This window comes from Bombus huntii, chromosome 16 (genome assembly GCF_024542735.1).
Source record: "Bombus huntii isolate Logan2020A chromosome 16, iyBomHunt1.1, whole genome shotgun sequence".
In the NCBI taxonomy this organism is placed as follows: domain Eukaryota; kingdom Metazoa; phylum Arthropoda; class Insecta; order Hymenoptera; family Apidae; genus Bombus; species Bombus huntii.
The window spans coordinates 7522905-7537583 of NC_066253.1; the positions used below are offsets into that span (position 1 = coordinate 7522905).

The following is a 14679-nucleotide window of genomic DNA, read 5'->3' on the forward strand; positions in this document are numbered from 1 at the left end:
TTCGAATTTATTCTTTCCTAATATTGATATTACCAATATGTTATTGATCTTGAAAAGTGGAAAATATTTTCTCACGCCGTTTCGACCAATGATGTAACGGCTTTGAAAAAACACAGCTTCGTTGAAAATGGACACTAAGAAGCGTATCGAACAATGGAAAAACGGCTTGATTTGTATATGGACTAATCTGTCAATGTAACTTTCACATTGAGTAGAACGAGTATTTTTCAGAAAGGATAATCTAAAATCGAATCCTTCGTAACATTACAAGTTTAATTTAATTAAGAAATTAAAAAAAAAAAAAAAAAGAGAAAGAAGAAAAGGAAAAAAGGGAAGAGAAGCAAACAATCCAATTAATGGAGATCGCTCCCTGTGATGCTGGCCATTCCCCTGAATTGCCGTAACGAAAAGTGATCGCGTTTGGATTGAGCTGGCATAAATCTAGCGGAATCGTTTATACCGTAAGCTATCTACGTACCTGCTAAAAACAAATCTGAAATACTTAGATACTTCCAAGTTTGACGTCGAAATCGTTATATTTTTTCCTACACGGGGAAATGTTCTTTTTCTATCTCTTTCTCTTTCTCGCTCTCTCTTAATTGAGTAATGTCCACATTGTACTCCTTGTGTAAACGACTGTTCATGGATTTTGTATGAAGTATCAGAACGGTTGGATATCGTCCATCGCGGAGAAACTTCGCAATTCAAGGTGAGACATCGTTGTTGTTGTAAACTTTTCGTCACCTTTCGTTTATTACGGCTCTCTAGAAAAAACAACACGAACAATTTTCGACCGTTTTAGTTGAAATTGTTTCTCTTATCCTTCAACGTTTTCTTAGCACCTTCTTATAGATACAAATTTATTTAGTTTGGTAATTGTATGCAATTAAATCGGTTGTATAGTGTTATCAACTTTCGACAGTTGACGAATATGCATATGTCGATTTAAACGATTTTACTGTCTCGATAGATTTTTTATATTTATCATATAAATTTCTTGATATCTAGGTAAATACAAATTAACATTTTCATCTCATGAAGATGGAACACTTTTTTTGTAATTTGTATATATTTGTTCCAAGATATTTTTATCAAGATATTTTTGCATATGGTAATGTCCCAAAATTACACAAATCGATAAGCGATAATAAACGAAAATCCTATCGCTTATGTTACGTCGATGTTTCATTTATAGATGCATCGCGTTATTTCAAATAAGTTTAACGAATTTTCTGTTTATCCATAGCTTAAACGATCATATACTTCTCAATTGTTATAATGATACTGCGACTGTTTATAAATTTTCGATAACGTATATTTGTGATTACTTGAACGTATTGAAACAAATAGGCCAAACGCATATTTTAATATATGCTAGTAAATAACTAGAACTAGTATATATCTGTGACAAATTGGAGTAATTCAATTCCACATTATGTCTATAAACTATGTGAGAAAGATATAGCCCGCAATTAGAACTTTTCATGTTCAAGAAGGAGACTGAAGTTTGTATATGATGTGTCACATAGAGAGGAGATGGAGAGTTCTGAAGAGCCAACAAGTTTGCAATCCATCTGTCATTTACATGCTTCGGAATTATTTCCAAAGCATACGCATTTCGAATGCGAGGATCAAACACTTACAGTTCCATTTACACCTTTGAGCGGGGAATCCATTGTAGCACTTGGACGTACGTCGGATGGAGTGTTGGCTCTTTCTAATTATAGACTCTATTTACAATTAAGTCAAGCATGTTACAATATTCCACTGGGTTTAATAGAACAGCTAGAAGTTAAAGAGATTTTTTTCCTGCATATTGGTTGCAAGGATGCTCGTTCACTGAGGTATGAAATTTTTGTACTTTGTTGAAACTTATAGCATTCCTATCATTTTGATATTGAAAACAACTTAATGATTTCAGTTGTGTCTTTGCCACAAACGAACATTGTTTGGAATGGTTTAAACGATTACATAAGGTGACTTACCCACGAAAGAGTATAGAAGATATATTTGCTTTTGCATATTATGCTTGGTCTATCGAGGAAGGCAAAGATAATACCAAATTAGGGAAAGATAACATATCGTATAATGCTACATTTAATTCAGAAGTAAGTAACTTGTAAGTAAATACATGTAGATAAGACACAATTTAAATATAATTTAATTTCTTTACTTTTTTTTCTTAGGTGGAACGACTAAAATTTAATTTGCATGGTACATGGCGCATAAGTCAAATCAATAAAGATTATCGCATATGCCCATCCTATCCACCATTGCTTCTGGTTCCTTCTTGCATTCCTGATGACAGACTTGAGATTGTGGCAAAATTTAGGAGTTTTCGACGAATCCCTGCCGTTGTTTGGAGGTATAAAAAAAAAGAAATAAGAAGGAAAGAAGTATTTATGTTGATATATAAAACGAGAAGCATCCCTATTATGCATCTTATTATAGTATGTCACATTCTCGTCTTTCATAATTTCGAAGGCACGTGAATAATGGCGCAGTAATAGCACGAAGCAGTCAGCCAGAAGTTGGATGGCTCGGATGGCGAAGTCCAGATGACGAACATCTTTTAAAGGCCCTTTCAGATGCATGTTCCTATGATAAAGGTGAATCGACGATGATGGATTCATCTATCATCTATCCTGATACTACCGATGATAACGTCACGTCAAATAGAACAAAAGTGAGCATCGAATCAAAAAAGGTCCCAATTATATAAATGTTTGAAACTGGTGATCCTTAATGAATTAGCATATGTTGTTTGCAGAAAGTCTTAATCGTGGATGCTAGATCATATACAACCGCTGTGGCGAATAGAGCTCGTGGTGGTGGATGTGAGTGTCCCGAATATTATCCTAGTTGTGACATACAATTTATGAATTTACCAAATATTCACTCGATACGAAAGAGTTTTCATGCGGTGAGACAACTCTGTGCCTCGGATGCGGATCAACCTAAGTAAATATTCTATTTGTTTTCTTCATTTTTTCATATTGAACCAATATTATTATGCTATTATTACGATTGGAAGATCTAAAACTTTTCTAATCTTTCATAATATACAGTTGGCTCAGTCTTCTGGAAGGGACACGATGGTTACAACATATGTCTGGATTATTACGTGCTGCGGTGACTGTAGCGTCGGCGATAGAAAGAGACGGCCGGCCAGTATTGGTGCATTGTAGCGACGGCTGGGATAGAACACCACAGATAGTCGCTTTAGCGCAGATTCTTCTCGATCCTTATTATCGAACTATGGAGGTATGCCAAAGGTACTTTTCTCGTTTCTTGTTTGTTATTTGCAATTGATAATCGTTTCGTTATTCCACTTGATCGTTGCTAGGGATTCCAAGTTTTATGTGAGAGAGAATGGTTAGACTTTGGACACAAATTCGCGGATCGTTGTGGGCAAACTGTTGGCTGCGAAGATCCGAACGAGCGATGCCCAGTATTTTTGCAATGGCTTGACTGTGTACATCAGTTAATTTTACAATTCAAATGCAGTTTTCAAATGTCTCCTGCGTACCTTGTAAGTAGTTAGAAATTCATACGTATTTATTTTGAAAAACTCAAGTAGATTGAGTTGGCCGATTATCGGAAGGCTAATTTACTAAAGCTGGCACACTTTTGATTGATTTTAGGTGAAACTTGCACAGCATACATATTCACAACTTTTTGGCACATTTCTCTGCAACACCAGGCAAGAAAGGTTTCAGTTAAGAATACGGGAGCGTACATTTTCAGTTTGGCGTTTCCTCAATTCCAGCTCTTTCATAAATCATTTGTATTCTCCGTTAAAGAATCAAGTAAGATATTTTTTATCATATATACCAGCCGTAATAAAGTCGTCACTAGTCCTGTACAGCATATGCTATACGTTGTTCTCGCATAAGTTTTATTATATAATAAGCAACATATTGCTTTTCATTTCAACCATTTAGTATGTTTAGAATAATTTTTGTATATTTTAGGTATTATGGCCAAGTTGTAACGTACGCGACCTTGTTTTATGGTCCGAAGTATATTTAGGTTCTATGGAATCTCCTCTCGGTATCAGAGACGATAAACAAAGAATAACGATGATAGATATCGAAGGTGGTGAGAACGAAGAACCACAGGGACAAATGACTAAAACTCGCTCATATGGTGATCTTATGCACACTCCCGATCATGCGGCCTATCTTCACCGTCGACTCAGCGATCCAAGCGCCTCAGTAGAGAAGTAATTATTTCAATTTAATCTTTGATAAAACAAGTCCAATGTGAAAATAAGTTTAGTACGTCATTTTGTTTGTGTTATTCGTGAATACTTTGTATTCATGAATCGAAAACCAAAAAAATGTTATATCATTTATTGTATATAATGACAGGAAATTTGACTCGTTAACGCTCGACACGGAAACAAGCGAGAAAGGAAAACACAATTGCACGGAGAATTGTATTATTAGTGACACAATAGAGAAAAATATAACAGAGAATCAGGACAAAGCGAAAAGTTACACAACGACGACGCAAACTTTGAACGACTCGCCAGTAAATCCATCGGTAGACAGTTCAACGGACACACTAATACCGAGTAACGATTCTGTACTCGAGGCGATTGATAAAGAAACGTAAGTACCATTACATATTGTCGTACATACTACGGTACAAGGAATTAAATGCAAACGTAATAAGCTAATTAACTAGATAACGGATAAGTTAACTGTTATACATATTTACTTAATCCCGAGTTTGAGTCCGAAATTCAAAATGTAAAAATAGAGTCGATAATTTGAATTAGGATCGAACGAAACAACACAACTTTCTTTTTTTTTTTTTTTTTCAAGCAGCAAAGTGGAGAAAAATTCGTCACCGGACATCGTATCTCCATGGATCGAGAGCAGCGCGACCAGTCGAATCGGTTGCTCTTGCAGTCGAAATTACAATCACAACCATAACGAGGGTAGTGACGTTAGTGATACCAGCATACCGCAGATATCGAGAACACCTAGTAGCGTTTGTCCAGCTTCTCCAACTTATCAAGATACGGTACCAGATAACCCTGATAGATTGGATGATGTCGATGGTCTTCCCCTTATACATTGTGACGTTCAGATGCGTGTACAACAGATTATCGTGGAACATAAGGTACTAATTTCGATCAATTGGGCATAATAATAAGGAAGAGATGTTTGGAACTGGAAGATTATGATGTTATTTTCCTTCTTTTCTTTTTCTTTCTTTCTTTTTTTTATTATTTTTCAGTTGAAAGAGGAAGCGTTAAGGAAGGAGTTACATACGACGAGAATGGCTCTGATCAAGCAAGTTTGTAATCATAATGCAGAGATCGATCGTGTTGATGATATTGTGAGTTGATTACAAATTATTCCATACAAAGTAATCAAAATAAAAGAAAGGAGAAAGATAGAAAAAAAAAGAAGAAAGAAAATATCAGAAGTATAATTAAAGGAAGTCGATTGAATATGATTTTTTGTTTCAGGGATCGTTACCAGATTCAGTTGGAAGTACCGGCGACCATGGAGAATCATTACCTTCAGACATGTCTTGGGAAGCAGTGGAAGAATTGGGTCCTGCTCCTATTCTCTGGGTACCCGATCACGCGGTAAGTCGATGCATGGGATGCGATACGGAATTTTGGCTGGGACGACGTAAGCATCATTGCAGGTACGCGGCACACAGGGCAGTGGCATTTGTAATGTCGTAATCACTGTTTAGTAATATCTTTGGATAAACTAGTTATATAATACAGTTCAATGTAGAATGAATACAAGAATATAATTTTACAATGAGTTATTTGCTCATCTATCGCAGATGCTGCGGTAAGATCTTCTGTGCGGATTGTTCCGAGAATTCGACACCACTACCCAGCGAACAACTGTATAATCCCGTGAGAGTTTGTAGCGAGTGTTTCTCTCGACTTCATCGGCACACAAGTCCATGTCAGTGTAATGCTCGTCATCAAAACAAAGGAGAAAACGATGCGGAGTTAAATTCTGAGAACTTGATGACTTGTCAAAGATCGAAAGGTTTGAACCTGACGAAAGATAGTTGCTGCGATAATTTGCTGCAGGCTGCGCATCAGAAAGCGCAACCTCCGGTTACAGCAGCCACGGTAAATTGAACACTCTCACGCGAGCGAGGAACCTCGAGGAAGTAACATTCGCAGCAATCCGGTTACTGTTTGGTTTTCAACAATGCAGAAAGTGTATCCATAATACGATAAGTCAGCTGCGATACACGTTCACACGTTTATCATTTATGTCTGTACAATGTGTGTTACAAGCAGACGTATAGGTCGCGCGCGAGCCGATAGCCAACCATCACACAGTTAGATATTTGGAGCGATCCAATATTTATTGCTAGAGTAATTTGTACGAAAAAGAGTGCATAGAGTGCATCGGACAAAGTGAGAGAAAATGAGTCAGTATACGATAGGTTGTATTTGTCTTATACAATCGTATGTATACATAGGCGTATAAGTTGATTCAACGAGGAGATACCTGGCTTCTTCAAACGAGACTATTCAAGTTTCCCGTTTTTAGGCGATCTTATTCCCTTCTCAGAGATACAGCAAGACGAGGCCGAGGAATATTTTGGATAGGCTGTGACTGACGTCTAGTTCTAGACACCGTACGAGGTGCGCTCTTAATTAAACGTCGATCGTTCGATCGATGGAACAACTCGTTATTATTAGTAGTTGGATTATGATACGAGTAACTTGTATTTGTATATTACCGCTGTTTACGAGAATTGGTATATTAAATGTCATTATCGTAATATGCGATTGTCTCTCTATCACTCTTCCTCTCTTGCTCAGTATTGTACCAGGATAACGAGATACGTTGTTATAACTCCCGCGATCTAAATCATATGTGCGTACATGCACACAATCAATATAAATATAATAATATATGTTTTACGTATTGCTTAAATGCATTTGCTTTTCATACGAGTAATCAAGAATTCTTACCGACGTTATTAAGTTTCTGTCCAAGGAAAAGAGTCCGCATGCTGAGAACTCCAAAGGTCGATGCAACAATTGAAGCGAAAATATTTCCAATTCTCGTCGGACGTCTGCTTCAAAACAACAAGAAAGTAACTGACTAACGAGAGTTGCCGTTCTTTTTCCCTGGAACCGAAATAGTTTTAAGCTATCGTTTTTCCCTTCTTCCCTCTCCACTTTGCTTTCTCTCATCTTTTACCTCCGCGACTGTGGAATAGCTAGGTTGAACGATTATCAGCATTCTGCTTATGTGAATGATACACCATCCAGCTTGTACGACTAGAAATATCCATTCGTGTTTTTCATTAGCTTGCACGATCAAGAAATACGGCGTGATGATTAGATGTAATAGACAGGATATAGTGACGGCTAGTAGTACGACACCGAAAGCAGTATTTATGAGGGATACTGTGTCGCAAAGTAAAGAATGAACCATTATCAATTCAGATATACTGTTTACGTAGGTTTTGCTTTCTGTAAATAATCACAATAGGTGAGGTCGAATTAACGTATTCTTCTACCGATCAGTTTTCATTGATTAGTTAGCAAACTTACCATCCATCTTCCGTGACAATCTATAGCTGCCTAATACGAGTTGCCGTTTTGGTGTAATGTTCCATCCTTTCTTGCCTCCAATGTCGTTAGCTGCTTAGGTTAAGCAAATATACATATCGTTCCGGTTGTATTGGTCGACAAAATGTAAGATTAAAGATTCAGCATAGGTTATTAGCGGAAAGTACATACAGGAAACTTTGTAAATATTCGTTCAAATATTTACATTTTCGAAAACGAAGGCTCATATGAAAAAATATTATTCTACGTTTCCGACTTATTTTATTTACCTGTTTCGGAAAATTTTCGAAAATAGCCGATCGCATCGTCGTTGTTACTATTATTTGTATTATTTGTATCCAACATACTTTTCAGGCTACTGTTCAAGCGAACTAATCTTTGTCCTATATTATACGTTGCCACGCTATATTGGATTTCTGCCGAAATGATCACAGTGTACATTACGTATAGAGGTGCATAGTTAATAGGACCTTTGTCAGCAAATGTTTGGCTTTTTGCTTTGCGACTCCATGAATAAAAGTCTAAACTCGAATTGAACCAGAGATAGACGAGGCTACATATCGTTAAACAAATCGTGAACCTTCGAGCTTTCTTTGTAGACGATACACCGATTTTTTTATCTACCTGAAATGAAAATGCGAAAACGCTTTACTATCATTTCGACCGTTGATGGAATGGTAAAAAAATTTGTAAAACGACTCTTCACCTCGATTAATTTGTTTATCACAAGTTGCAGGGATTTCCATCGGAAAGGGGAGCCAACGATACAAACGACCGTTAAGCTCATTACTCCAAGCACATCGCTGCATGTCGCGATCACCGCTGTCCGAGATTTCAGTCTGGTACTATGCTCCCAGCCGTCTTTCAGATCTCGCCATAGGCCCCAAATTTCCGCGCCGAGCAGTAGTATCAGTACGCACAAACTACGAAACGCACAACGTGCATTGTTACTTAATTCTATTCAAATATTCCCAGTAGAAACAAACGTTTTCATGCTATCAAAGAATTTCTCAATTTCTACAGAGTACATCAGGAGGGAATCGAATAACTTTATCAGTATATATATTAATGGATTATTCTGAATCAAAAAGGTCCTGTACACTATGATTTTTTGTTATATTCATTTATTTCATTCATCGTTCTTTTTTACCTATAGACGAGGTCTATGATATTTAAACGAGCCTGACATCCTTCAGAAGCGTGCACGTAAAATCTTACTGGAACCACACCACACAATTTACCAAGATAATATATGGGAAACATCGCTCGACGAAGATTGCCATCGTACGAAGCTTTTCGTTTTTTCTCTATCCGCTTTAACTCCATCTTCAAATTTTTCGATCGATTTTCTAATTTAGCTGTATTGTATTTGAAGAAAAGATTCGATCTATTTTTATTCCGTTGTCCTTTCCATGCGTAATCGATCAAATGCAGAAACAAGCTTTTGGTCTTCTTCCTCACATTTCAATATCACACATGTTTCAACATCGATTCACTGAAATTATTTTCTATCAACAAAATGAAATAATAAATATTGCTGTTCTATTATACACATATTTCTGTTTAGCTCCTTGAATATTAGAATTATTAGAAAGGACAAATATCAATCAGAGATAAAAAAAAAAGCAGCACAGCACGGCACAGCAGCTACGTTACACTACACCTTTCTCGTGTCAAACAAATGCCAAATGGTTTTAAACATGTTGCGAGTAAAGAAGAAAATAGCACTTTATTACTATTTAATGCGGCACAATCTCTCTATTTCTCAGATTTTTACAATCGTTTAAAGGGGATTATATCAAGTACTAGTCTCGACTGTTCATTCATTCTTGTCAAATTGTTGGCAGGTAGTTATCGTTGATATTTCGATATTGACTTTGCCGAGAAATAACACGTTTCTTCGTTGAGCGCTTAATGGTATTGTTGGGCGCGAGCGTCCGCAACCAACAGATGTTTATAGACATAACATATACATATTTAGTTATTGGACAGTTTGCGCGAGCACACTGAGAAAGAAGGAGAGAGGGAGAAAGAGAGACTTTTTAATTAAAGTTTTAAGTTTGCTATATGTTTTGCGTATATGATCATTTTTATTAAATTTAATCAATCGAAAATTGATAAACATGTATGAACAAACGGGAGGAACAGTCGTTTTTATAGTATGAAGAAGGCATGTGATAAAGGATCATGTAATACGAATAGCCGAAAAGAAAATAAGATCACCTGGAATAAACAAATTCGGTGGAAGTTTCATTTCATCAAAGTACATACATATTCCTTTCTTTACATGAATAAAGGTAGCATGTTGCGCTAAACAAACATTCGTATCATGGTATTGTGACATGATTTAGCATGATATGAAAATCGTGGGAAAGAACATTCGTGCCATAATATTCAATACTCGGTCTTTCGCCGTATCGTATTTGTCAATCTACTTCTCTATCGTTTAATCATGTCATATTTCTTATCCTTTCACAAATGTCTACATTATTTAGACAAACATGAAATGTATCAAAATTAACCATTGTTAAGTTCTGGAGCTTTGAAAGGACGAATTGGAGTTAATTGGTTATTTCAAATAGAAAGTAGTATACTTATTGTCTATTTATAATATCATATATTTTGTATACGTATATATACGACGACTATGTTGATTTGATTTCATTTTTGCAATTACGCATACGAAATTTTGAATTTACACGTTGATCAATAGCGACAACTAGCGACGTTATCGGTAACTAAATTTTGTTATTACGAGTGGTATGGCTACTGATGTTAGCCGAATAGTTTCGTTCGAGGTTAAGTGTTGAATTTTTCTTAACCCGATCCTACATGTTTTACTTCAATTTATATTAATTATTTCATTGAGGTTTTTATATAACTTGGAGGTGATAGAAGATGGAGCGCAACGAAGAAGATTGGTCGATAGAATGTTCAGACGATGAGAAATACGAAATGGATGGAAAAGTGAGTAAAAGATGGAGGAAGGACTAATAGAATGTTGTTTATCCAGTTCGTTCAGCTCTCTCCCTTTTCCTTTTACCTTCGTGCTCATTTAGAACGAATGGACTTTGAAACCTGACGATATATTAACATTGATCGAGGCCCTCGAAGCCAATAACAGAGCTTTGGAACTCGACTGGAAGTGTCCAGGTAGAAGAGGTCCATCACCTGTTCCTTCAAGCAATCGGCAGCAAGATAATGGCTCGCAGGAGTACAAGTATCTACTATCCCACATTTTAACTTTAAATGTTGAGATTGATGCACCGTGTCTCACAAAAGTATTTCAACACTTAAGGAGATAATGAAGTTTAGCCATAATATGAGATACGAGACTGTCTCATGATTATACTAAAAATAGTTGACTATTTCAGATCTTTTCACAGTATACATTCATAATTTATAATTTCTATTACATTTTCAGATTGATTACAAATTTTATCAATATAATTATGATACTTGTTTCTTGTTACAGTGCTAATGAAATGTCAAAATGTTTCATATACTGTACGTAATATATTTGTAAAAAGTTTCTGTACTCGAATACTTTCACGAGTCACTGTTTGTCATATAATTCTAGTACACAGCTTGTCATATCATAGCTTATTTTCGTTCTATTGTATCAATTCCATTTGTATTTTTGTTTAGGACCGAAGAAAAGTCAGACTTTGATTTCATGGATGAGATGTCGTCGCCGAGATTACCGGTTCGTAGAACTGGAGAAAGCACTCCAAAAGGAAGTGCTAAGAAGAAGACTGCAAGTTTTAACGGTGTACTATCAACTATGTTACGACATCGTAGATTAGAACAGCAAGAAATTAATTCGAGTCCAAAAAAGATTGAATCATCCGTATCAAAGATGCAGCCAACGTAATAATCATCCGTGTTAAAGACGCAGCCAACATAATCGTTACATTGATGCATTGCGGTATAAATGTTATATATATATATATTTATAAATTATATTTATAATAAAGTTTATATTAAATTTTGATACATGAATAGTAGTCAAAATCTAATTGGTTTACTAATCGAAATTATATAGATCTGTGATTGTATTTTGGGCGATTATTATTTAATTATATACACATTCACGTATATACTGTGTCATATCCCACACAGAGTCTATTACGTTCAATTATGAATAATATTTTAATTTGGCAATTAGACACAGTTAATCAGTGTACATTTATTTAACAGAGAAATGAACGAAACACGATATATGTTACAAGCATAGGAGAACTGAGAGAAAAGACAGAACAAAAAAGGAAAGAATGAAATATACGATTTCATGGGTTTCCTTTGGCTGGGTGATTGCTTTTAGCCCAGTCGGGAAATTCTTTGACATCATAAATTATAGTACCCCATATAGCAAAGCAAGCGACATTTACTATGAGAGAGAATATAGAAGGACCGCAACCTCCTATCATTAGCCAGTTGGTTGGAATGTGCCCGACGGCTGCTATGATTGCATTTGGGGGTGTACCAACTGGTAATCGAAAAGAGTAAGAACACGATATAGCTGCTGGTATCATTAAATATATGGGATGTATCTCCATTGCAACACACTGTACAATAAAGTGATTATTAACAAGCTGAGGATAGATTATTGAATAGCATTATAATGTCCATGTAATTTTTTACCATTTGTGCAACGACTGGTAAAGTAATGTTTGCGATACCGACATTGGAAGTGAACTCCGTAATAGTGCCAATAAACAAACAAACAAACAGCATGATCAATACAGGGGGAAAGTATCGTAGCGGCACCAACGTCTCACCGACCTTCCTTGCTAAACCGGAAGCAATGCTGCCTCTGGATATCGCGAATCCACCGCCCAAAAGGAACATTAAACTCCAAGGCATCTTTCTTTGGATCACGTCCCATGTGACCAAACCTTCTGAAGATTTGACGGGTCTCTCACCGGCTACGAAAGCAAAAATAATGTATAGATAAACAGATAAGTTGTATTATACAGAAGAACTATTGCCCATACATAATTGCCTCTTTTATACTCACGGTCTTTGTTGTAGCTACGAAGAAAATCCAAATCTTTCGGAATGAAAAACATCATGATAGATATGAATATGACAGGCGTTGAATCTCGAACATCTCTGTCAATGAAATTCATAGATGAGTAAAGGTGCACAGTGAATATGTATTTATACGTGCGCGAATTCTTTTTTCATTATGAGAGATGAATGAACCGTATGTAAACAAATATTTAACATTTCTGTTATTGCTTCAGACCATCCTCGTACGAAGCCTGGTTTTCGGAATAACCATAAAAATATACAGGTAATAAAAAGGACGGCAACTGCTGCCTCGTGAAACGTAATGCCACCTAGTTCTTTGTATCTTTCCTGTATCACCTTTAAACAGTTTTTAAACAGATTCAATAAATGAATGAAAGTAAATCGTGTAAGGAATTTACAACTATTCGTATTACTTGATTAGTAACCGTTTCTCCTTCGGTTCCAATATTCGCTATCTGTGCATCTTTGCTATGGGGTCTAAATAAACCCATGAACATTAGCTGAAGGTAAATCCACGTTAAAAAGACATTAATAATCATTTGTGGCATTTGTGCTATCATCCACTGCGTGAAACTAATGCCCTCGGATTCAGGAAATGTGCTTTCAAAAATACCCTTGAAAGTGAGATTAGTTCCGGTGCCTACGAGCGTTCCTGTACCTCCGAAAGTTGCACAGTACGCTGCGGCCATTAAATAAGCTTTCGTTACCTTGGTCGGTTTCCGTTCCCTACGATGTGTAATGTTAGAATCAGAAAATTGTTATCTCCTTCTTTGCTTTCTTTCTTTCTTTCTTTCTTTCTTTCTTTCTTTCTTTCCTTTTTCCTTTTTTGTTCTTTCCTTCTTCCCTCCCTTGCTCCCGTCTCTAATGCTTATTCATTCTCTAATTCCCTCCTTACTCATGTTTTGTTTATCTTTCATATTATTTCGTTCCATATCTTACGGTGGGTCCGTTGATCCTGGAGGAACCGGTATCTCCTCGAAGACGTGGCAGAGTCCAGCCTGAAAAGAACATGATAAGTAACACAAGAAGAGAATTAAAAAGAGAAGAGAACAAAATTAGATATCGCACCTGTTCTAATTCATTCAAAACCGCAAATATGATCGGCACCATCATGGCAGTTGCTGCAGTATTTGAAACCCACATGGATATGAAAGTAGTTACAACACAAAGACCGCCAAGTAATTTTCCATGAGTACAGCCAACTGTTCTCATCACCCCAAGGGCGATTCGTAGATGTAGTTTACTGTGTTCAATTGCGACAGCAAGAACCAAACCTCCTATGAACACCATTATAGTGTCGTTCATGTAACAAGCACAAGTATCTGCTGTGCTTAATATTCCAAATATTGGGAATAACACCAGTGGAATCAACGAGGTAACTGCCATGGGGAAACATTCAGTGATCCAATATCCAGCCATCACTAATACAGCGTAGGCGCATCTAGTTTCCTACAAATATGATGAAACGAATATTCTATCACCATATTCTGTTGTAGATACATAAAAATCGCACGCTTGCTTCATATGTGTCACGCAACTCGAAGATCTTAATTTTTCAACAGAAACATTTTTAAGCAATATTTTAACTATTTTGTTTTGAAGCGTTTTAAACATAATGACAATATTTTGTTAAACAAATTTATAGAATAAGTAAACTAATGATCATAAAATAGTTGTATGCTCAAGTGTTTTTTTCTTTTTTTCATTTTTAATTGTACATGTAATATATAATTAATAATTAATTGTGTCATATTTGAAACGAGTGCCGGCGTGCGCGCGCGCGCGCGCGTGTGTGTGTGTGTGTAAACTATACTACTAATTTAGATATTATCAAGTCTGATACCGGATAATTATGGACGAGCAGAGGTGGGATCAGTATCAAACCCCAGGTTATAGCAAACAATATTTTCCAGTATAGCTTGATAAATTGTCCAGTGAGGATTAACTTTTCTTGTGTTGATAACATTTCTTCTTGCGCAGTTGATCTCGTCGCCATATTTCTCTATCCTTTTTATCGTTTCTTCCAGAGCAAATTTTATATCTTTGGTTAACTAGCAAAT

At 36.2% G+C, this 14679-nt stretch overlaps 4 protein-coding genes across 7 annotated transcripts; 2 read left to right on the forward strand and 2 right to left on the reverse strand.

The window, feature by feature from the left end:
- The first annotated feature begins 181 nt into the window (after positions 1 to 181).
- On the forward strand, positions 182 to 6785 carry LOC126874459 (myotubularin-related protein 3). The gene is made up of 15 exons (XM_050636532.1): positions 182 to 709; positions 1494 to 1844; positions 1922 to 2108; positions 2187 to 2365; positions 2485 to 2686; positions 2771 to 2961; positions 3069 to 3264; positions 3347 to 3532; positions 3645 to 3809; positions 3975 to 4225; positions 4374 to 4616; positions 4833 to 5133; positions 5251 to 5352; positions 5486 to 5670; positions 5818 to 6785. Exons 1-15 carry the CDS (start codon positions 654 to 656, stop codon positions 6125 to 6127), a joined length of 3105 nt encoding a protein of 1034 aa, XP_050492489.1. The 5' UTR covers positions 182 to 653; the 3' UTR covers positions 6128 to 6785.
- On the reverse strand, positions 6428 to 10138 carry LOC126874465 (gustatory receptor for sugar taste 43a-like). Of its 4 annotated transcripts, none has more exons than XM_050636563.1 (7): positions 8733 to 10138; positions 8289 to 8505; positions 7852 to 8206; positions 7565 to 7654; positions 7209 to 7483; positions 6977 to 7135; positions 6428 to 6867 (listed from the first exon to the last, which is right to left on the reverse strand). In XM_050636563.1, the coding sequence occupies exons 1-7, from the start codon at positions 8906 to 8908 to the stop codon at positions 6820 to 6822; spliced, it is 1320 nt and encodes a 439-aa protein (XP_050492520.1). In that variant the 5' UTR covers positions 8909 to 10138; the 3' UTR covers positions 6428 to 6819. The 4 variants fall into 4 exon arrangements, with proteins under 4 accessions (XP_050492520.1, XP_050492519.1, XP_050492517.1 ...); XM_050636562.1 differs by having other exon boundaries at positions 7565 to 7657; positions 8733 to 10137; XM_050636560.1 differs by having other exon boundaries at positions 6428 to 7135; positions 7565 to 7657; positions 8733 to 10137.
- A 262-nt stretch (positions 10139 to 10400) lies between these two features.
- On the forward strand, positions 10401 to 11584 carry LOC126874471 (PAXIP1-associated glutamate-rich protein 1). Its single transcript, XM_050636582.1, has 3 exons — positions 10401 to 10549; positions 10642 to 10802; positions 11231 to 11584. The coding sequence occupies exons 1-3, from the start codon at positions 10481 to 10483 to the stop codon at positions 11454 to 11456; spliced, it is 456 nt and encodes a 151-aa protein (XP_050492539.1). The 5' UTR covers positions 10401 to 10480; the 3' UTR covers positions 11457 to 11584.
- Positions 11384 to 14615, reverse strand: LOC126874743 (protein I'm not dead yet-like). The gene is made up of 7 exons (XM_050637099.1): positions 14463 to 14615; positions 13544 to 14068; positions 13033 to 13371; positions 12813 to 12955; positions 12603 to 12697; positions 12227 to 12510; positions 11384 to 12150 (listed from the first exon to the last, which is right to left on the reverse strand). Exons 1-7 carry the CDS (start codon positions 14613 to 14615, stop codon positions 11872 to 11874), a joined length of 1818 nt encoding a protein of 605 aa, XP_050493056.1. The 3' UTR covers positions 11384 to 11871.
- Between the last annotated feature and the right edge of the window lie 64 nt (positions 14616 to 14679).